Source organism: Colias philodice, chromosome 3 (assembly GCF_061535455.1).
Source record: "Colias philodice isolate Cphi_HAF_F1 chromosome 3, ilColPhil1 Martin Lab GWU primary, whole genome shotgun sequence".
Taxonomy (NCBI): domain Eukaryota; kingdom Metazoa; phylum Arthropoda; class Insecta; order Lepidoptera; family Pieridae; genus Colias; species Colias philodice.
In genome coordinates, this window is record NC_143088.1 from 11,591,284 (window position 1) to 11,616,428 (window position 25,145).

At 37.3% G+C, this 25,145-nt stretch overlaps 1 protein-coding gene and 1 long non-coding RNA gene across 2 annotated transcripts in view; both read right to left on the minus strand.

The window, feature by feature from the left end:
• The window catches only part of LOC149490056 (uncharacterized), a 171,811-nt gene that overhangs the window by 34,841 nt on the left and 111,825 nt on the right, over positions 1-25,145 (minus strand). The window lies entirely within an intron of this gene.
• LOC149490057 (diacylglycerol kinase eta) overlaps positions 1-25,145 on the minus strand; it is a 161,720-nt gene that overhangs the window by 31,016 nt on the left and 105,559 nt on the right. Inside the window, exon 3 of the mRNA XM_089715045.1 lies at positions 9,923-10,003. Within this exon, the coding sequence (XP_089571171.1) occupies positions 9,923-10,003 (81 nt within the window). The remainder of the gene's footprint in view (positions 1-9,922; positions 10,004-25,145) is intronic.

Here is a 25,145-nt window from a genome sequence, read left to right on the forward strand (position 1 = left end):
ATTTTTTTGTGTTTGATAGGAATTGTTTTCATTTGGCCCTTTTATAGAATTTTGAGATGTATCTCCACTCCAGGAACGTCAGTTTACTTTTACGTAGAAAATAATTAATAGATATTATATAAAGAGAAATAAGAAGAGTAAGTAAGAAAATTTTAGAAACAAACGAACACAATAAAAATAATACAAAATTAGAGCTATTACAGTTTCAGTGTTATAAATGACACACCAAAGGCAAAGTTTTACAACTTTCCCGAGCTAACGCGAAATTCGTGTTAGGTAATTTGTACACTATAAAGCCACTCTGAATTTTGTCCGAGTCAAATTAATACTTGCATTATAAATCGAAATACGAAACTACGCCCGTAATTTATAGTACCAAACTAATTACATAGTTCAAAATGCAAAGCTAGTTTCAAATTTAAATAGGACTGGGCATGGGAGGCTCCAGCTTTCAAATAAAAAAAGAATTATCAAAACCAGTTCACCTATTTGAAAGTTATGAGGTAACAAACAAAAAAAAAATAGCGTGTGTGCCGAGCACACGTGTCAGAAGTGAAACTTCTTTGTCAAAATCGTCGCCTTACTCCATGACGTGATGGTATTGCCATGACGCGACCTTTAAATTATACTCTCAACGCGCCTAAAGAAGTCACTTCAAAATGTAGTCGAATTGAGGACCTCCTCTTTTGAAGTCGGTTTAAAACTGTCTTCAAGTCCTTGACACTTGAGAGATCAACATGTAAAACGCTAGACCCCTTCTCCATAGATCAAATGATTAACTTCCAGGTCACCGCAAAGAAAATGGTCCGTCATTGTTAGCATCTCGACGATCTAGGTTACTTCACCCTTGTCGTAGATAGATTTAGGAACGTGGTGGAGGTTGCTTTTTACATCGGAGATTAGTTAAGCTCAAGATTTTAATGATAGTGGGGTAAATGAGTAATTTAGAGCGAGCGCGCACGAGCAACTTTGTCTCCGCAACAATTTTGTCTCCGCAACTATTTTGTCTCTCCAGCCATGGGCTAGTATGAAAGTGCGCGTACGTAGCGACGCAACTCCCGGGAGACTTTTTTGTCCGCGGGTTCGGAGACAAGCCCGCGACGCAACTGTCGCCCTATCTATTGGTTTCAATGCAAGTGCGCGCACGGCGACAAAAATGTTGCCTGTCAGCGGCCGCCGGCCAGTTGCCGCGTAACCGGCGTAGCGATAGTACGTATTTATGTCAACGTATTTATTCTCGTACACAGTAGTTTTTAACCGACTTCAAAAAAAGGAGGAGGTTATCAATTCGGCCGGTATATTTTTTTATGTATGTATACCGATTACTCCGAGGTTTCTGAACCGGTTTACGTGATTCTTTTTTTTTTGATGCGGAATGGTGTGGAATTGGTCCCATAAATTTTATTCGGATAAGCCCAGTAGTTTTTATTTTATGAGCATTTTTGTCTGGTCTCGATGACTTAATTGAAATGTAGCAAGTAACTTTGATTCATTTCCAGGAAACCGATTGAGCTGAAATTTTGTATACGCATGTAAATTGGATAGCGATGAAACATTGTTATGAGATAGAGCTGATTTGATGATGGAATCGGAAGGTGGCCATAGGAACTTAACTTAACATATTGACTCAACTTTATCGAGGTTGAGCTCGTTTGATTTGTGTTGAAAAATACACTAAAAAGTATTAAATAAAAACTACTTTACTTTTTACAATTACGATTACATATCTATACTTATATTATAAAGAGATTATGGTTTTCAGTTTTCACGCATAAACTACTGAACCGATTACAATGAAATTTAGCACACATATAGAGGGTAACTTGGATTAACACATAGGATAGGTTTTATCCCGGAAATCCCAAGGGAATAGGAACTATGCGGGACAAGAGCACAGACCACAACCGTTTCTTCGAAATCCATGTTGATAAATGCAGAAAATTTTAAAGAAAAAGTTGCGTTGCTGTCGCTTTCGTGAGCGCATCGTTCAAAACTTTGCGAGGAGACAGCGACAGAGACAAAATAGTTGCCGGGCAACTAAGTTGCTTGTGCGCGCTCGCTCTTATTATCATAGTGAAACACATAAGAGCTAGCGCGCAAGAGCAACTTTTGTCTCCGCAACTATTTTGTCTCTCTCAGCAACTCTATGGGCTAATAAAAGTCTCCCGGGAGTTGCGTCGCTACGTGCGCGCACTTTCTTACTAGCCCATAGAGTTGATGGGAGAGACAAAATATGTAGTTGCGGAGACAAAAGTTGCTCTTGCGCGCTAGCTCTGAGTTCTTATCGTTGACGTTTGTACGGATATAAATTATATGCTGTAAATTTATTTGGTACCTTTACTTTTATAATAATCAGAATCTAAAGTTTATATTCAGATAACAGTTAAATTAATTCACTTAAATGTGGGACAACGGGTCTAGTTTATTCAATCCGCTAGTAAATTCACCACTATTCAAAACTTACGAATAATTATCTATAAATTTATAAAGAATAGAAAAAATTCGATCACGAGGCGGGACTCGAACTCGCATCCTTTCGCGCCATTCCGGGGCGGATGCCTGACCAACTCAGCCACTCGTGACCCGCCAGAGCAATCGAATTTATTCTATTCTTTCAGTTTTATGTGTCTCAATAGATGGCGCGCGGTGTGTCCCTAAAGACACATATATTTATAACACAGACATATATTTATAAAGCATTTCAATGCCATAAAACCAAAATATCAATTTCAAATAATTATCTTTTGAACAAAATATGTAGGTCTGTTTTTAAAACCTCCCCCTCTTAACAATGTGAAACTAGTAATTATACATTCGGACTATATTGTAGTAAATACTAAATAGCATTCCGTTCAATCAAAAGACAATATATGGTAAACCTTTGGTTAAATCAAAACACACATCTCACCACAACCCATAAACAGCCAAAACGTTGCTACGATGTCGTGACTCGTGACACTACAATTTCCGCAAACATATATCGCGAAAACGAGGTATTTCGTTCATTTTATATAATATCATCCAAAGACGTGAAAACACTCGCTCGTTTCAAACATTTGTGATGCTTTTGAAGGGATTTCTTAGTGCAAAATACTGTCTTTACCGTTATATTCCTTTATCAGTTCGAGTCATTCGCAATTGTACCACGACATTTTTTAAATTCATCCAATCGTACACAATTTTTTTCAAAGTTATTATTGCTGACCTGTATTTCTAAACCTTATTAAACTTACATGCTAAGAAAGCATATATATACTGTAATAAGTAGTGTTATAATTTATTCTGTGTTATTGCATTGTGAAATATTATAAAGTATTATTTGGAATTGCTACCGTTGTCTATAAATTGTAAGCTTCATAACAATTTAATAAAAAATGTATTTCTATGAATTAACAAGATCCTCTTTAACTTGGAAGAGAAGTACCTAAACAATGCACTAGCTGGAAATTTCTCAAGTGTTTTTCATCTTATGGAAAAATTCTTCACTCGAGTCTAGAACTATAAACAAACTGTTAACGACTATCTCTTTTAATAATACAATTTTTATCTAGAAAGATTGATGCACAATCTTCGATCGATCTATAATCTCTACACCTATACAAAAACAATCTTTCCATTGATTTAGACAAGCTTTTGTCAGAAAACGATTAGAAAATATATCTTTACGATTTTTGTATTAGAATGATTACCATCAGGCGTTAGATAAAGTGTTACGTCGCAGCACTAAAAAGGGCTATGTATTACAAGGCCACATGGCCACCATTCCGCAAAGTGCCGGTTTCTGTCAATTTCCTACGACCTCCTTTCTCGTTCCGCATTTTTTGACGTGCTAAATGCCGCCTCCATTAATCAAACGCGTTTCGCGTCCTTTTTATGCATCATTTATAACCAAAATATTTTACGATTCTTGTATTTTTATCCTTTATGTGTCACTGGGACACGCTACCACATTGCTACAGGCAAATGGGCTATCACCTAGACACATTTGTCACAATTAGTGGTCAAAATTGCAAAATACAAACGATACAATCATTTATTTTGTTTTATTTTTGATGTGGTATAGACTACAAGCCCGCATATGAAAAAAATATGGGTCAAATGAACCACCACGGGACATATCTAGTACGAAAGAAGAGCAAAAAATAATAAGATTCATCACTATGCCGTCACTTGTAAGCTGTCCAACTGAGTGCAGATGAGAATTGAAAAGTACAGGTAGACTCGGTAAATTTTGGTCATATATTTTTGTACGGCATTCTTAACCATCGATAGATCCATTAAAAATAATAAGAAACCGCTCAGTGCCGTTCAAAAATGTTGGTCCACCAAGTCGGAATTTTTATTTAATTTCCGAGAGTTACCGGGGGTAAATTTGGTCATTTGACCATGTACGGCATCTGTGTCATACTATTGCTATACTGCTTTTAATCCATTATTCCGCAACGCCGTACAAAAATCATGGGGACAAGGGGAAAAAATCGAGAGTTGTAATCCCCTCTCTTTCCCCACTCCAGGGGGTCATTTGACACAACACGAAATAAATTTATTTTTAAAGTATTTTATGCATAGATAATATTTTTTCATGTGCCGTACATTTTCGTTGGTTCAAAGGGGAAAAATCTGAAAAAGAAAAAATCCATATAACGAAATGTTTGCTTTATATTTTGATAATAAAATATAAATATACATTAATATTAAGAAGCTCGAGGTGGTTAATTATCACCTTGGAAAGTCGGAGTCAAGTGGAATGGACTCCGTTAAATTGATGAACTAATAAAAAAGCTATGAACGAAAAGATGTGAATTATATGCAATCAGCCCATGAATACAGGTAAAGTCACAAGCAAATGCTAGTAATATATACATATTCAAAATGAATAAGTAAAGCGCTTTCAAATGATACCAAACACGGCATATTTATCTTAACTTTATTTTTTTACTCTGTATGTTTTGTCCGCTAGAGGGCGCCACATTAGATTTTGTGAAACCCCATATAGCCTTTAGCTAGCTGGTCGCTGGTTATCCAGTGAACAATTCAGACGCTTCTAATGATATGTCATTTGTCGAATTCTGATAAGTAGTTTAGAAGTTACGAGGGAATAGATGAACATACATACATGACCTGTCAAAACCATAACCCTCCTTTTGCTTTGCCGTAGTTGGGTAAAATATGTTAATGCCGTACTGTATCAAATGGCCATAAAGCACCCTTAAAATTGTAGCTTTCGTCGCTTTCATCAGCCTAAAAGATGTGGTCTGCACAAAAATGTACGGCATCATTTTTTCCTAATTTATCTATGTTAATACTATTTAAAACAGCGAATAAAGTGAAGAAAACTATTATATTTCATTAATCTACGATGTTTAAACTTTAACAAAATTTCTGGTTTTGCATTTCTCTATAACTTTTTTTAGAACGGTTTCTTTTGAACGGCAATACTATACAACAATTGAATTTTACAATATCATGTTAAAAAAAAAAGTTCCCGTACAGGGTCAAATGACCTTACAGCTCTTTATATCAAGAATTCGATGAAATTAAGATGATTATTGGTATACATTTAAAAGAACAATTATTTTTTGACGGCATTGCTTTTAATAGTACTTTTAAGTGCTAGATAATGTTTTGGAACCGAAGCCGTACTTAGTCAAATGACCCCCTGGAGTGGGGAAAGAGAGGGGATTGCAACCCTCGATTTTTTCCCCTTGTCCCCATGATTTTTGTACGGCGTTGCGGAATAATGGATTAAAAGCAGTATAGCAATAGTATGACACAGATGCCGTACATGGTCAAATGACCAAATTTACCCCCGGTAACTCTCGGAGTTTAAATAAAAATTCCGACTTGGTGGATCAACATTTTTGTACGGCACTGAGCGGTTTCTTATTATTTTTAATGGATCTATCGATGGTTAAGAATGCCGTACAAAAATATATGACCAAAATTTACCGAGTCTACCTGTACTTTTCAATTCTCATCTGCACTCAGTTGGACAGCTTACAAGTGACGGCATAGTGATGAATCTTATTATTTTTTGCTCTTCTTTCGTTCTAGATATGACCCCTGGTGGTTCATTTGACCCATATTTTTTTCATATGCGGGCTTGTAGTCTAGTATTGAGTATAAGTGTTGCTCAAACATCATCACTACATAGTATAAAACAAAGTCGCTTTCTCTGTCTCTAATCTCTATGTCCCTATGTATGCTTAAATCTTTAAAACTACGCAACGGATATTGATGCGGTTTTTAATAGATAGAGGAAGGTTTTAGTATATATTTTTTTATGTTTTAGACAAAGCGGGCGAAGCCGCGGACGGAAAGCTAGTATAAAATAAATGATAACTATACTGTTTTCAGCCAAATCGCTCTGTAGCTTATTCATAGTAGTGGTTGTGGTCACATAAATTGTATGGTTTTATTTAAAAACTAATGAATATATAGTACCAGAGTTTCAATAGTCATAACTTTTCGAAGCTGACATCGGACTCAACTGACACAATACAGAAATAGCTTTATTTTAAACCCATTGAAAACTATAACATTGAAACGCAATCCACGCTTGAAACAATACAAATATTCGCTAGAGCTTCGCTAAATACCCAAGGAAATAAAACTAGCAAGCCAAAGTTTACTTTAACAGTCGGTTGATAATATTATTTCCTCTGAAGTTTCTGTACGTACCCAGTAAATATTTGATTTCTTTTGTTCAGCTCTAACAATTTTATTCTTTGTAATGTTCTATATGATAAATCTTTTAGTAGAAGTATGGAAGGAAGTTGTATCGACGATATAAGTGGAATTATTAATAAGCTACAAGAAGGGGAATATCAATTCGATACGTTTGTGTTATTGATAATATGTTTTATCCCGTGGCTTCACTAGCGTAATATAGTTAAATGTTGCGATGTTTATAAACATATTATAAATACGAATAAAGCATGATATTTAGTTAAATAGCATTCAAATGCTGTGAAAATATACATTTTTAAATAAAATAAAAAATTCGATCATGAGGCGGGATTCAAACCCGGGTCTCTCGCCATACTGCAGGGGCAACACGAGCCGTCTCTCCTGACCCATGTACTCCCCTGACCAAAACAACACTACTTTTATATTATAACTAGCTGCGCTCCGTGGTTTCACCCGCGTGGCTCCGCTTCTGTTGGTCTTAGCGTGATGATATATAAAAATTTTCAAATCGGACCAGTATTTCATGAGATTAGCGCGTTCAAACAAACAAACTCTTCAGCTTTATAATATTAGTTTAGATACAGATAGATGTCCATGTCAAGGATCTAATCAGAACTACGAACCCTTGATCCAACACTACCACTAGTCGGGGTAATTTGTCAGCCGTCTCGCCTGACCCAATAAGCCGCGGCTTCACTCATTTGGGTCAACCCGGCTGGCTATCCGTGATGTATGAACACTTAAGTTTGATTGGAGCACGTACATTAATTTACTAAATTGGCCATTGGCTCGCAATTTTGAATGGTTAATCTGTAATGCGGAATCGTTGATGTCGTATTCAGAATTCGTATTGTAAAGTTTATCGTAGTTACGAGGGCGGTTCAATAAATACTTAGCCTACAAAAAGTATACGAAAATTTTGGAAACGTGGCAATTTATTTTTCAACATAGTCTCCTTTTAGTTCGATACACTTAGCCCAGCGATGTTCCAACTTTTTTAACCCGTCCGAAAAATAGGTTTTCACAAACTCTGCAAAACAGGCCTCCGTGGCGGCGATAACCTCCTCATTTGATCCATAACAATTCCCGGCGAGTGATTTTTTCAGGTAAGGAAACAAAAAGAAGTCACAAGGGGCCAAATCTGGAGAATACGGTGGATGAAACAGCAATTCGTAGCGTAATTCGACCAATTTGGCCATGGCAATGGCAGACGTGAGAACCGGTGCGTTGTCGTGGTGAAACAGCACCTTTTTCTTAGCCAGTTGGGGTAGTTTTTTCTTTAATTCGGCGTCGAATCGGCCCAGTAAATCGGCATAGTAAAGCCCTGTAATTGGTTTACCCTTCTCGAGGTAATCGATGTAGATCACTCCCCAGAAAACGGTGGCCATAACTTTTCCGTCCGATTTTACAGTTTTCGTCTTCTTTGGAGCACGTTCCCCGGTCTGGATCCATTGTTTTGATTGCTCCTTGATCTCTGGTGTGTACCAGTGAATACAGGTTTCATCGACGGTCACAAAACCACGCAAAAGCTCCCCTGGATTCCGCTTAAACAGCGCCAAACACGTCTCCGATATGCTCACGGTTGCGCTTGTTTTCCGGTGTGAGTAAATGCGGCACCCATCGCGCTGACAGCTTTCTCATGCTGAGTTCCTCGTGACGAATATGATGCACTGTTCCTTCTGAAATGCCTACAGTCTCAGCTAGCTCCCCAACCTTCAATCGGCGATCTGCCAATACGAGATCATGGATTTTTTTAATGTTTTCCTCCGTAGCAGCTCTTTTCGGTGAACCTGGACGTGGTTCATCAAAAACCGACGTACGGCCACGTGCAAACTCGATGAACCAATTCTTGACGGTGGCCATCGATGGAGAAGAGTCACCGTCGACAGAATCCAAGCGCTCTTTGATTTCGAAGCGCGTTTTCCCGTCCAAAAATAGGAATCGAATCACCGAACGATATTGCTCTTTTTCCATTTTTGCAAAACCGATCGACACGTTCGCTTCCATAAGTTGTCAAATTAAAACAAATGAAGGGATTGGAATGAAAATTAAAAAAAATAATTAATAAAGAATGAGCTACACTGTGGTAAACCTCTTTTGAAACAATAGCGCCCTCTGGCGATGAGGCTAGGTACTTATTGAATGCACCAGGTACATAAATTTTGCTTGTAGTTATTTAACGATATATAAAATACGTACACTTTCGTGACAAGCTTAAGGCAAGTAAGCAATAAGCGAAGCATAAAAGATCGCATTCCTTAAATTCATTACGGTTAGAATTCAATATTTAAAGGATGGTATTCTTGAGTTTCTTAAGTGAATCTCAACTATTCTCCATTAATATAATCTATTATTTCCTATAGGGCTTTCCTAGCTAGCTAGCCTCCATTGTTTCCTTTTCCATGTCATTATATTTATTATGATAAATTAAAAATCAATAAATACTTAAATCTTCAACGCCTAAATTATTTTGGCACCTATTACACACTAATACACATATAAGACGATATTCTTATACATCTTCGTATACATAGCATAGAAGATATATTATACCTTTATCTTTTAAGCAATGGACATGTTTCCTTGTGTAAACCAAAACCATTTGCGCAGGCCGAGACAATTTCCTGTTATATCATGTAGCATCCAATGTTCTGGATGTTGACCAAAATGCATTACCCGTGTTGGTTATTGTTTCTTAGAATTGCGTTTTAGTTTTGTCACGTATATAACGTAGAGTTTGCTTTGAGAAACATGTTCTTGTAATGTTTTCTTTATTTTGTACTACGTTCGAATTCACGTTGAACCACAAGTTCAAATATTAAAATTTTTCAAATTTCTATCGTGTTTTCTTTACGTTTAAAATTATTATTAGGTACTAGTGTGTTCTGTGAGCCTCAATCTATTTAAAATATCCGTCAAATTCCTTCATGCATCATAGTGTTAACAGAACTATAAAATGATAGTCTGGCCGAGATCGCTTTCTAGTGATGTAATCGCCATTAATACATATTAGCCTGGAAGAGACCACTGATACACATAAGTGGTATGTGTGCCTTAAAAACTATACCAACTGTGTCTTTGAGTAATATTGTAACAAGATTTACTTTATGTATACTTAGTTATAATGTTGAAATGAAGAGTTATATAAGTAGATAAATTAATGTTTTATTTTTTCTGTATGTTTTTTATGTTAATTTCGTGTACATTAAAGAATTATCTCTCTACAACTCACTTGAAAGCTGTGGTTAGCGTTGCTGATGCTACATTCGGCGAACGTTGCGTCTTCTAGCTCATACTCGTCCCATAGTTGGCTCTGAAACAAAATATTTATAAATAAATTTTTAATTCGTTTTATATTTTGTTAAGTTGTAATTATAATTATTTTTATTACAATTATGAATAACTTATGAGATTATGTAGTACGTAATCTTTTAAATAAAAAAAAAAACGATTTTACAATCGAAAAGTTTAGATACCTATTACCTACATTTTAAGCTATTGTTAGCTTATAACTCTTATTACTGTAGTACGATTACAGTACTAGTCAACATAACCACTACTATCTGTGAAACATCTATACAAACAATAATTAGGCGTTCTTTTTACATATAATACATCGTAATGACCCTGCTGCGTGTAGATTTATGCCACCCCATCGCGATCAAGGATGGAGACATTACCGGCTGAATGAAGGAAATGATATTACAGCTAATGTAAGGCTTTATCACGTTTTATTATGCTCTACGTCAGAACATGGCCATTAGCTTGATTTCCTTTGGTATATTTTTCACGGTGTATCATTGCGATAAGGAAGGAAAAGAACTTTTATCATAATAGGTAGAGACGTAATTAATACGTATTAAAAAACAAAGTCCTCTACCTCGTATGTCTGTCTGTTCGTGATAATCTCAAAAACTACTGCTCTTATTTTCGTTCTCTATTCACCAATGGATAGCGTGTTAAGTTTTAGAAAACGCGGACGAAGCCGCAGGTGCAGAGCTATACTAAATTAGCTAGTTGTAAACTGCGTGTGTGTGGCATATGCCTGCAGATAAATACTTTTTACTTGTATTCCTTTGGAAAAATATACAGAGAATAAATATTCCTTACGTTGAAAATATTCTTGCTGTGAGTGCAAAACAAATAGTATCCAGTTCTGAATATTGTAGTAGTCCCTAGTAACCAAGTATGTTCATTGTTCAATGTCACTGCATACAATACCAACTATTTCTTGTGAAGTAGCTAGTCCGTTTGCATAAGCATGTCTTGTTTCTACATCTGAGGTAGTTTCGGTTGGTATAACAGTCGACCCGCGACTTTTGCTATTAACAAGTACGAGTACAGGTCAATTCAGGCACTTATAAATTATGAAAATATTCCTTTATTTTATACTAGTTGTGCTCCGCGGTTTTACCCGCAGTGCTCCGCTCCTGTTGGTCTTAGCGTGATGATATATAGCTTATAGCCTTCCTCGATAAATGGGCTACCTAACACCAAATGAATTTTTCAAATCGAACCAGTAGTTCCCGGGATTAGCGCGTTCAAACAAACAAACAAACTCTTCAGCTTTATAATATTAATAAGTATAGATTAAACAGATCAAATTTACGTCATCATTTCATTCATAATCACTGAAACAAACTATCTTACAAATATCGTTTAATTGTTACGATAAAATGTTATTTCTATACTTTTCATTAATAAGAGCATCATTTAAGTCTATTAAGCGTTAAGGAACACACTGCACACACAATTAACTTCGACTTTCCAATATCCTCGCCTCATTAAGCCCCTAAAGCTGCAATTAGCACTTGCGCTTGCAGAAATTCGACTTCTGTACGGCCAATTATCTTATATTGGTTTTGCAATTACAGACACTAATATAAATATGTTCATAATACACAAAAACGTATGTTTTTAATAACGTTATAATGCTATATCTATATAATTATTTAATTGTAGTCATTTGATTTATTATTATGCTATACATACAAAGTGCTTTCCTTTCCATCCTTATGGTATACAATATTTATAATCATATTATAATATTCGACATCATATCATATTACATTCGACGACACGGTTGGCGCAGTGGTAAAGTAACTGCCTACTGAGCCGACGGTCCCGGGTTCGATCCCCGGTCAGGGCAAATATTTGTGTGATGAACTCAATTATTTGTTCTTGGGTCTGGGTGTTATTATCTATATATTTTACTTCTGCAATGTGAGAGGCCTGCATTCTAACCTGAATCCCGTCCATCACCACCTAGAGACAGAAAAGCCGGCATTGTTGTTTCTTACAGAGACACAAATTTGTTCACCTTCCGACACAACATATCTCTGTTACCCAGGATACAAACTGGAGCACACTTTCATCCCACGAGCTGGTGTGTGTGTGTTTGTGAGGGAGGATATTTGCTATCGTCGTCTTGTCGGTCTTGAGGGCACTGACCTATCAATTATTTGGCTCCGTGCGGACTGTGGTGACCATCCCCGCATCTACGCATGTTTGTATCGGTCACATAGTGGTGATGCAGAAACCGACCGTCTCATCGAGCACATCCAAACAACGGCTGATGCAGTACATGAACAGATTCCCTCCGCAGAAATAATTATCTTAGGCGATTTTAATGCCCATCATACCCAATGGTTGGGTTCACGTACCACTGATCATGCGGGGAGATCTGTACACAACTTCGCGATGGCTTACGGACTTACGCAACTGGTCTCCTCAATAACGAGACTACCCGACATTGCTGACCACACACCCTCTATACTAGACCTTCTGCTGACCTCCCATCCGGCTAATTATCAGGTAAAAGTCGAAGCCCCTCTTGGGACTTCAGATCACTGTTTAATTCGGAGTACAGTGCCAATCTTGCGTTCATCACGGCCCCGTTCACTTGGGAGTCGCCGCGTTTGGCACTATAGGTCAGCAGATTGGGATGGGATGCGGGAATTTTTTGCATCCTACCCTTGGAAGCAAGTCTGCCTTGCACCTGATCCAAGTGACTATGCTGACTCAGTTGCGGATGTGGTGCTGCAGGGAATGGAACTTTTCATTCCAAACTCTGTAGTACCCGTCGGCGGTAAGTCCCAGCCCTGGTATGGTCGTCCTTGCAAAATGGCTGCTCGCCTGAAGCAAGAGCGTTTCCATGCCTGGGCAGAAGCAATGTCTAATAAGGATCCAAATGCTAGTGCTCTCAAAAAACGGTACAACTCTGCTGCCAGGGCCTACAAGAGGAAAATATCCACAGCAAAGTCGGAGTTTATTGGCAGCATAGGCGAGAAACTTTTACGCTACCCTTCTGGGAGCCGTGCTTTTTGGTCACTCGCCAAAGCTGTCCAAGGAAACTTCTGCAAGCCCTCGCTTCCACCCTTGCGCCGGGAAGATGATACTTTAGCCCACTCCTCCAAAGAGAAAGCCGATCTTCTGGGTGCTCTCTTTGCATCCAACTCAACATTAGATGACAGAGGAAATGTACCGCCTACTATCATGCGGTGCAAGAGCTCCATGCCGAATGTGCATTTCAGACAGAATGCTGTGCGAAAAGCTCTCTTCTCTCTTGATACACATAAGTCGAGTGGGCCCGACGGTATCCCCGCCATTGTGTTGAAAAGATGTGCTCCCGAACTGGCACCGGTTCTTACAGAGCTGTTTCGGTACTCTTATAACACCGGCATTGTACCTGCCTCATGGAAGACTGCCTCAGTGCACCCGATCCCTAAAAAAGGCGATCAATCGGATCCAACCAACTACAGACCAATTGCTATTACCTCCCTGCTCTCCAAAGTGATGGAAAACATCATTAACAGCCAGCTATTGGGTTATCTGGAGGAGAACCAGCTGATCAGTGACCAACAGTATGGTTTTCGTCATGGACGGTCGGCTGGTGATCTTCTAATCTTCCTAACTCACCGATGGGCAAGTGCTGTTGAGAGCAAGGGGGAAGCTTTAGCGGTTAGTCTGGACGTTGCAAAAGCCTTCGATCGGGTGTGGCATCAGGCGCTCCTCTCGAAAGTTACAGCCTATGGACTTCCAGAGAAATTATGCAAGTGGATTGCCAGTTTTCTCACAGCGCGCAGTATTCGAGTCTTGGTCGATGGATCAAGCTCTGACTTATTACCTGTGAACGCTGGCGTTCCCCAAGGCTGCGTACTCTCACCCACACTGTTCCTTCTGCATATCAATGACATGTTACAAATTAGTAACATTCATTGCTATGCAGATGACAGTACTGGTGATGCTATATATACCGGCCGCGCTAATATTTCTCTGGAACACGTCCAAGAGTACCGCAACATACTTGTGTCCAAAATTGAGACTCTTCTTGGAGAAGTCTCAAAGTGGGGTCGACAAAATCTTGTCCGATTTAACCCTGACAAGACACAAGTATGTCTTTTTTCAGCTAAAAAAGCACCATTTATCACGGCGCCCCTATTTGAGAACACTCCCCTTAGTATCAAGTCTAGTATCGGAATTCTTGGTGTCAATATTTCTGATGACGTTCAGTTCCGCTATCACTTGGAAGGCAAAGCTACACTAGCTTCCAAAAAATTGGGTGTCCTAAATAGAGCGAAGCAGTATTTCAGGCCTGAACATCTATTACTACTGTACAAAGCACAAATACGGCCTCATATGGAATACTGCTCCCATCTCTGGGCCGGGGCACCACAATATCAGCTCCTGCCACTTGATAGCGTGCAACGAAGAGCCGTCAGAATTATTGGCAAACAAGCACTTACCGATCGACTTGATTCTCTGGATTTGCGACGAGACGTTGCATGTTTATGCGTCTTCTACCGTCTGTATAATGGGGAGTGCTCTGAAGAGTTGTTTGAGCTGATACCTGCCGCGGAATTCCACAACCGTACCGCACGGCATAAGACCAAGTTTCACACTCACCATTTGGACCTCTGGCGCTCTAGTACGGTGCGATTTACCCGCCACTTCATTCCGCGCACAACCAAATTGTGGAACAGCCTGCCTTCGGCGATATTCCCGAACGCCTATGACATCGAGGCATTTAAAAAGAGATTATACCTCCACCTTAAAAAGTCGGCAACACATCCTCGGACACGTCTGTAGATGCCTATGGGCTGTGGAATTGCTTACCATCAGGCGATCCACATGCTCGTTTGCCTTCTTTCATATTAAAAAAAAAAAAAAAAAAATATGTATTTATTAAATATTATATTATTTTATCGTCGCCTAGTACCCACAACACAAGCCTTAATTGAGCTTACTGTGGGACTAGGTCGATTTGTGTAATAATGTCGTACTATTTATTTATTTTATTTATTTATTTATTATTAAAGATAAGATACTATTTTTTTTTCGGTATATAAATATACCAAAAATTTAGAGCTTTCATCTGCACTGGTTGTAAGATTAACAGGAGTTTTATAAAAATACCTATTTTGTACTACTTAGCAGTAAAAATTCAATTGTTTTTATTGAAAAATCACAAACCCTACTTTGGAGCTAATCTTCCAAATAGAAAACATTAAATCAACCCCGTTATTGCGATTGTAAATACAGTGACTAAGCAACTTGGAGCGCTAGTCACTGCTCATTTAATCTTATGAATAATTCATTCGTGGAATTTCAAAGTACATACACCACAAAGTTTGTTACAAAATACTGCATTGTAACTGCTTAATATATATGTTTACTAGTGGTCCGCCCCGGCTTCGCCCGTGGTACCTACATGTTTAAACTATCCTATCTCTCAAGTTGGATCGAACTGCACATGGTGTGCGAATTTTATTATAATCGGTTAAGTGGTTTAGGAGTCCATTGAGGACAAACATTGTGACACGAGATTTATATATATTAAGATTATTTCTTTTCTTGGTATAGTGGTTATTATGTGAGCGGAGGATTCAGTAGTAGGTTCGATTCCTGGTGGTGACAAACTTAAAATCGTTCCGATATGTGACCGACTTATTAAAACAATTGATTAGTATTATTTTCTACCAACCGAAAGAGTTGATTCTTTTTATTTTAATAAATAAATTCTTAATAAACTTTTGGTCCATCTTGAAGTACGGAACTAAAAACCATGTTTTTATGCTGTTAAGAACACTGTTATCTTACACGATATCACAATCCACACATAATAAATATTGTAAGAAAAAACATTCCCAAAACCGCAAAACGAGGCCTTAAAGAATTCTAGTTAATACAATTGAAACAAATTACATTGAATTGTAACAACGTTATTTTAAATGTAATGAAACGATGCGTAAAATAAATTACATTCTGTCTGTTTCATATTACCGCGTGCTCGGCCCCTCGAGCAAAGCCTTTTAACGATGCGATGCGAGTAATCAAAGGAATAAATTCATATACAAACACAAATGTATAACTATTATTGTTATACATTATACATTTTTCGCTTCATGTACTTTTGACCTTTAGAAAGTTAGTCTAAAAGTTGTCTACCTATGCATTTCGTATATATTCCGCCTATTGTACTGGTTTCTCTGTGTTTTTTAAGGTTCCTCTAGTGTGTATTTTAGGTACAATAAAATCTTATATATAAAATTCTCGTGTCACAATGTTAGTCTGCATACTCCTCCGAAACGGGTGGACCGATTCTCATGAAATTTTCTGTGCATATCGGGTAAGTCTGAGAATCGGCCAACATCTATTTTTCATATGAACCACGGGCGAAGCCGGGGCGGACCGCTAGTATTAATTATAAAAATATACTAGCTTTTTTCTTGCGTCGTACAATTTCTTAAAATTATATACTAACAGTTTCCTTAATACCACTCTACCTATTAAAAAAATCGCATTAAGTAAAAATCCGAATCTTTAAAAATCTAAGCATACAGGACAGACAGATAGATGGAGGCGACGTTGTTTTATCATTATTTTTACCCAAAATCCAAAAGTAGAGTCACATGTATTTTCTACATTATCTTCTTTTGTCTTTGACATTCTTTTCAAAGAAAGCAGCCGCAGATTTTGTAACCTATAATATATTTCGATACATTGTAGCCTATCACACAGAGATTAATCACACTTCAACTGTCCCAAGAGACATGAAGCCGCCTCAAGTAGAATTTAATATGTCGTCTGTCGAGTTTGAGTTGAAGTTACTTGATGTGAGTATAATACTCGTACACAATGGTTGTAAGCCAAAATTGCGGTTCGTAAATATTGGCTAATGTTAAAGGTCGTACTCATAATGGTATAGACTTAAATATTTAAAATTTTAGATGACTTAAATACGGCTATAAATTAGTTACCATCAGCTGTTAATCAAACTGTTTAATTTTAACACAGTCTATTTTATTTCATGAAAATTTAATTGCACTTTTCATGTTATTATTTAAGAAATCTAAAATCCAACTAGTATTAAAATAAAGTATTTTAAATATCAAAACAAACTACGAAAGCAGTAATAACTAAATATTTTTCGTTCATATTAATTAAGGCCACACATAAAAGTATACAAGAAGTAATAAATTGACATTTCTTGAATGCTTATAATAAGGCTAGATATCTCAACTTACGAAATAAATAACAGTTCATAAAATTTATTAACCATTTTATTACAATATACAGTCATCTTAAATATTGAACTTACAACAAAATTTATTACAAGCTATCTTAACGTTCGCTCGTGATATACGTAGCACGAGCTACGGTGTAATTTCGTAGACTCGTAGACAGCGTAGCGTCGTAGCTCTATCAAGTAGACAATAATCATAAATTCTATACTTGTATCGATCATTACGTATTAGAGTCGTAATAAATATGTTTATTACGTGTTTATTAGCTACATGCAATTGTAATTGTTAATGTTTACGAAAAAGTAAAGTATTATGTTTTAATGATTATAGACCTTTTCCTAGCAGTGATTCTGCTTTCAAAGTGGTTTTTTAATTCACATTTCCTTGAATTTACGTTTATTTATAAGTTAATTTAGGCGAATATATAATATAAAAAAAACTTATTTAGGTTGGGTGTTGATTTACATTGGCTGCAGGTTTGATTACGTATTTGCAATGCAGTAAATCCTACTAACATTATAAATGCGAAAGTTTGTGAGGATGTGTGTGTTTGTTACTCTTTCACGCAAATACTACTGAGGCGATTACATTGAAATTTAGCACACATATAGAGGGTAACTTGGATTAACACATAGGATAGGTTTTATCCCGGAAATCTCTCGGGAACGGGAACTATACGAGCTTTTCTTTAAAAACGCGGGCGAAGCCGCGGGCGGAAATCTAGTGTTTTAATTAATTGATCAATGTTTATTGTATATCAACGAAACTACGCGAATAAATAATACATATAATCACCATAAAACACCCTAAATTCTAATTACTCCCACGGATTACAACTTCGTTCAAAAGATTACACGCAGTCAAGCCATCAATCTCAAGTCTTAACAAAGAGAAGGTAGTAACAAATCTACACACGTACAAACGTTCATAACTCCTCTCGAAGGCTTATGCGGATTGAGAGTTTAGTGCCGAGGCGCCTGCGGTTCACGGGAGGGATTACCTGCAGCTTACACACTGTGACGTTATGGTTACTTCAAAAATATATTAGATTGTTTGAAACATGTTTAATGTTTGAATAGCTTTGAATTTTGAGGTTAATGTGCTCAAGACTTCTTAATTAACACGCAATTGATGTAAATCTACAAAATATATGCGCGAAAACACATAAACACATCAGATTATATAAGCATGGGGGGTTTTATAACTTTATTTTTTGTGTACGTTTATAAATAATCGTGAAGGAGGTTTTTGCTAAAAATAACAATTGTATAGTTGAGGGCAAAATATGATTCAGGTTAAGGCGCGGGACATATACAAGCGGCGCGGCGCGCATCGGGCGCACCGCGGGCGCGCCAGCCGGCGCGCCTCGGGCGCGCTGCCGGCGCGCCTCGGGCGCGCTGCCGGCGCGCATCGGGCGCGCTGTTGGCGTCCGAAAATGATATTTATATAGAGTGGTTAAATGCATTTTCTTCATGCATAATTTAGTAAAATTATGTTTTTTGTGCTAAAAGAGATTTGAAAGTAACGTTAATTTGAAAGTAACGATTTTGTTTTGATAATTCCTTGTAAGTAAATAGCGAGGATAACCCCACGATTGCAAATATATCTTTGTTGGAAATGTTGGAATTTACTTGGAAAATTTTATAGTACTTTTAAAGTAATTTTAAAGTAGTACTGGTGTAATGATGGAAGAAAAGAAGGTTAAAATAACACAAAATTTATATTGTACTAGCGGTCCGCCCCGGCTTCGCCCGTGGTACATATTTCGCAATAAAAGGTAGCCTATGTTCTTTCTCAGGGTCTAAAGATTATCTGTGCCAAATTTCATCAAAATCGGTCCAGTACCTAGTTTATGCGTGAAAACCATACATACATACATACATACATACATACATACATACATACAAACCTTTCCTCTTTATAATATTAGTATAGATAAAATATGGTTTTCAAACACAGGTTTACATTTAAACCATATAAATCTTATCATTAAAATCTCAGTTCAAAAGTATTTACAGTACTGATCATTCCACAATATTATTACAATTACAAATAAATAAAAAACACAATCAAAATCAGGATTATCTTTATTTCTGACATTGTAAATACATGGGAACTTTCATTATGCTCTTCTTCATTTTCACTTTCCCTACTGCCATCACCTGTGTAAATCATTTCATCGATTAATTCAATTCACCTTTAAAAACAAAACGAAGAAGGGTATGTAATAGCAGCTCTATATAATTCCACACAGAGAGAACACATTTTTGACTGACAGGCTACCGTCTCCTATAGACCGGGAGATACTGACACAAAATTTCGAGTCATTTGTAACAGGATGGCGGTTCTACAGGGGTCTTAGTACGCAATGACAAAAAGAAAAACGATGGTGTGAACGCTGGTACCGTCGGCTTAGTCGCGTGGGCGTTAGTCGAACTCGTCGGAAAAATAGCGAAGTCAAACGATGTGTAACACAAAAAATTTAGAATTTACCGATAGCCCATAAAAAAGAAGTAGGCGGTAGTGTCATGCCATACTTTTCCGGTGTGACTTACAGCCCGCCATACCGACGCGAATGTGTTGATTTAAAAAAAACAATTCAACCATTTGTACCAGGCTAACTTTTGCACAGGTAACCATCGTCGTGCAGCCATTTACGAAAATCGCCATGCCATACTTTTCGGACGATTCCAAATGGTCGCCATACCGCCGAAAATCTGCAAATTTTTTTTTTGTAAAAATTGTAACAGACAAATGACTCGAAATTTTGTGTCAGTATCTCCCGGTCTACTACCACCCGATTTGTTTTTGATTGTGTATGACCGTGAATTGACCTCTATTTGGATGCGATGGGGGAAGCGCGCCTGCGGTACGCCTGCGGTACGCCCGCGGCGCAACCGTGGCGTGCCGCCTCGTCGCCTTTCCAAAATTCTTTCATACAAAATGTATAAGAAGGACGTGGTGCAAAACAGATTCAAGAGGTGCGCTTATGGCACGCCCGCGCCCGCGCCGCTTGTGTTTGACCCGCGCCTAAAAATACAATCATGTTTATTGATTAACTAGCGGCCCGCCCCGGCTTCGCCCGTTGTACATGTTTATGTTTTCTTTCCATAAGAACCATCCTCATACTTCAAGGAATATTATAAAAAAAGAATTATCGAAATCGGTCCACCCGTTCACGCGTGATGCCGTGACCAAGGAAAACGAGTTTCATTTTTATATATATAGATTTGCTACGCACATAATTTCTTATGAGCTTTATCATAAATTTAGTTTCAATAATTTCAAAATTAATATTGTTTATGAATGTAACTTAACAGAATTGTTGTCATCGATTAGTAATTCAACAACACTAACACTCTATCATAAAGAAATAACTTTCGAAATAATTAAAAATAAAACCGGCCAAGTGCGAGTCGGGCTCGCGCACAAAGGGTTCCGTAGCAGCAAATATAATAAATTACAGTTAAATCAACCTATCTCAAAAACTATAAGAGATACTTTGATCAAACCAAAAATCGTTGAAAGAGTTAATTAGCATGCATCACCTCTATTTTTTTTAGAATTTTATACCCCGTAGTTATAAAAATAGAGGGGGGGGGACATACTTTTTACGACTTTGAGAGCTGATATCTCAAAAACCGTTCACTTTAAGAAAAATGTTTTTTAGAAAACTTTATATCATTTTAAAAGACCTTTCCATTGATACCCCACACGGGTATGTACATCGAAAAAAAAAATTTCATCCCTCAGTTACATGTATGGGGGGCCCCACCCCCAATTCTTTTTTTTACTATTTAGTGTCATATTTTTGTAGCGGTTCATACAACACATATTCCCATCAAATTTCATCACTGTAGTACTTATAGTTTCCGAGTAAATCGGCTGTGACAGACGGACAGACGGACAGACGGACAGACGGACATGACGAAACTATAAGGGTTCCGTTTTTGCCATTTTGGCTACGGAACCCTAAAAAAACATCTGCTTCCTAAAACAGACATCAGAATTTACAACGTCGACTTCCGAATACCTCACCTGTCACCACGCTCAATTATTCAGGTAAATGTGACACGTTTAGATACGCTCGTTGCACCGCCTTTGTTATATTTCAGGGGAACAATTTGAATAACATAATTATTACTGCCGAAATAACTGTGCGTTTTGTGTATTTTGAAACAGAAAGGTTTCCGATCATAAAATTCACTCAGTGCTTAATTATACACTGTATTAATAGAATATTAAATTTATTGACCAACAAGACGTTAATCCGTTTTCTAAACGGGGAATATGATTTAAAAAACACTTTCATACTCTACTAGAGCTCTACAGAGAAAGAGAGAAACCTTTATGACCCTATTAATCGATAATTACTCCGTATTTTACGTTATATAATTTATATAATGTATAAGAATTAATTATATTGTCTTTTATCAAACAGCACAGTCAGTAAACCATATAGTTACACGTGCGAGAGGATTCCCGACCGATATATAGCTCGGCTTGCCGTGTCAACGGTATTTTGTGCCGCATAAAATAATTTGCAAATTGCAATATAGGCCGGTCACTGTGACGTCATAGAGCAATACTACTCCCATTGTGTGACAGTGATGTCGCTAGACGACCTGTATAGCTTTATCTTTGTTTCACAGTGGAATTAGTACTGCTTTTGGAAGTAGTACTGCTATAAGAATTGGAATGCCTAAATAGCAGTATTTATTCCAGTGAGGAAAAGTGACGCGACTAGACGAACTGTCTAGCGCCGTCTCTTTCGCACACTGGTAATAATACTGCTTGAAGACGCCAAGAAAACCCCCCCCAGTACTGGATATTTATTGCAATACGACTTACGGAGGCTATAAACCCTGATATCTGATATCCTGAGCGCACTACTAAATTATGAATCGATAAACGTACGTACATTGAGGCAATTTATCACTGCAACATGAACGTATATTGTTTGAAGATGTGAGTTTGTTGCTCTTTAACTCGAGTACTTCTGTTTCTGAATATTATTCCTATACACTACTAAAAATATTTTATATACTAGCGGTCTGCCCCGGCTTCGCCCGTGGTATTTACATGTTTAAACTATCCTATCTCTCAAGTTGGATCGAACTGCACATGGTGTGCGAATTTTATTATAATCGGTTAAGTGGTTTAGGAGTCCATTGAGGACAAACATTGTGACACGAGATTTATATATATTATAAGATAAGATAAGATAAGATTAAGATTACCTATTAAATAGTATTTAACCGGAAGACGGGAAAGAAAACATCCTGTAGATGGCGCAAATGTTCTGTTTTAAAATACCACAGGTCCAAGAGCTGTAAGAAATCTATACATACTTAAAAAAATACAAAAAATAAACCCCTAAAAAACAGATACAAATTCAACACGTCAACCGAACAAAATCGCCTTGAAATCTCAAACATGTCCCCGTCGTACCGAATAAATTCCATCTATTTACAATATGTTTGTAGTCTGTAGTAAATAGTACTCCGTATGCCTCGCACGTAGGACAAGGGCGTAGTAGCCTTGGCATTGTGGGTGTGAATGTGGCCTTGAATCGTTCAAGATACGAGCGAAAGCGGAATATATACTGGCTCCTTTCACTGCGCGTCCTTCGACCTCCATGTCAATGTGATAGACGAATTTCAGGTAATTACTAGGTCCCTTTATTGCGTGTCCTTGGTGTGTATGGGATAGACGAATTTATGTTTTTCTGATCGATTTTTGCAATGGGTAGGTAATTAGGTGATCAGCCTTCTATGCCTATGGGAATATCACGTAACGAAATGATGAGGTGATTTTATTAACAAGTGTATACTGTGACTATAATATACTTGTTTTCTATGACTGTATCGTCGAGCATATTCACTGAAGGTCCACCTGTATATCTACATAATATGTTCGTTATCTAAAGATAAGCCAATACATTTTAATTCATGCATAAAACAACGAAGAAATCAATACAGTTTAATTACGTCCTTTGCTTCTTCAATCATAATGTATAATTTTTTCATAAAACTAGACTAAAACAACAATTACATATATTTTTGTAACTGGTAAGATTTAATTAAATAAAACCGGCCAAGTGCGAGTCGGGCTCGCGCACAAAGGGTTCCGTAGCAGCAAATATAATAAATTACAGTTAAATCAACCTATCTCAAAAACTATAAGAGATACTTTGATCAAACCAAAAATCGTTGAAAGAGTTAATTAGCATGCATCACCTCTATTTTTTTTAGAATTTTATACCCCGTAGTTATAAAAATAGAGGGGGGGGACATACTTTTTACGACTTTGAGAGCTGATATCTCAAAAACCGTTCACTTTAAGAAAAATGTTTTTTAGAAAACTTTATATCATTTTAAAAGACCTTTCCATTGATACCCCACACGGGTATGTACATCGAAAAAAAAAATTTCATCCCTCAGTTACATGTATGGGGGGCCCCACCCCCAATTCTTTTTTTTACTATTTAGTGTCATATTTTTGTAGCGGTTCATACAACACATATTCCCATCAAATTTCATCACTGTAGTACTTATAGTTTCCGAGTAAATCGGCTGTGACAGACGGACAGACGGACAGACGGACAGACGGACATGACGAAACTATAAGGGTTCCGTTTTTGCCATTTTGGCTACGGAACCCTAAAAAAGACGTGTGGCACTCGGGGACTGCCGCGGTAAAGCTATAGCATAGCATGCCTTCAAGCCACACCTCCGAGCCCGTCGGAGTGGGGAGCGTGAGGTTTTTTCGTTACGAAATTTCTCGATTCGGTCCCCGCGCTCAAGGCCCGCGATAGAAGCTATGCAATAGCTTAAAAATTTCTAAATAATTGCCTAAGTCTATCACTTAACGTCTAAACTATTAGGTAGTTATCGCGCTGGTGGCCGTTTTATTGCGTTCAGGATAATGTCCTTTAGCCGCCATTACGATTATGATTTTCCCGCCAATACCAACTTGAAACAGCTATCTGTGGACGGACGTGTGAATAGAATAACTCGATATAGAATTCTAGTTGTGTCCATTGTGTCCTCTTTTATTATGTTTTAGCTATCCGCTCGCTATATGTATAGATATAGTTTTTTTATGAGAGTGGATAAACGTGGGTCCTCGGGGATGTGTCACCGACTTAAATATTAACTGCCTTGAAAAATAAGGATATTCATTTTCCTATTTTTGTCTTTGTTTTACCTAAGAGTATATACCTTCTCCTTGTGTACCTATGTTAAAAAATTAAAGAATAAGAACTAAGAACTACAGTTTTTTTTTTTTTTTTTATGACAGAGCAAGCAAAGGGGCAGGTGGGCCACCTGATGTTAAGTGGTCACCACCGCCCATAAACACTTGTAACACTGGAAGTGTTACAGGTGCTTTGCCGGCCTTTTATGGACAAATAAGCTCTTTTCTTGAAGGCCCCAATGTCGTAGTAGTTCTGTGTAACTAATTTAAAGAAAAGGTTAACATTACAATGTTAGACAATCTGGATTATATTTATGTAACTGGATAAAGAAGGTTCTATGTTAATTATTCATTAACGTAATTGGATTCTTCAATTGCACAATAACCTTTTACAAGTATTAACAAGAATTTAATACCAATACGAAGCATAAGTAAGATTATCCGCTAGAAGGTCGTTCAGTTCACACATAAAGTTTTAAACAATAAGTAGTATGTATGTTAAAAGAAATTAATGTAATCCGTCGTCGTGTAAAATTCCTAGGAAATATACATAATTCCTATAGTCGCTCGAAAATGTGTGAAATAAATTACAATAGACACATTTTCTAGGAATTGTATACAATTCCAAAATTTCATACATTTCCGGGCACATGTATATGACAAAAATACAACAATGAACTAATAATAATATTATACTGAACACATTATGTGTTGTAAACTAATATAGAGCGG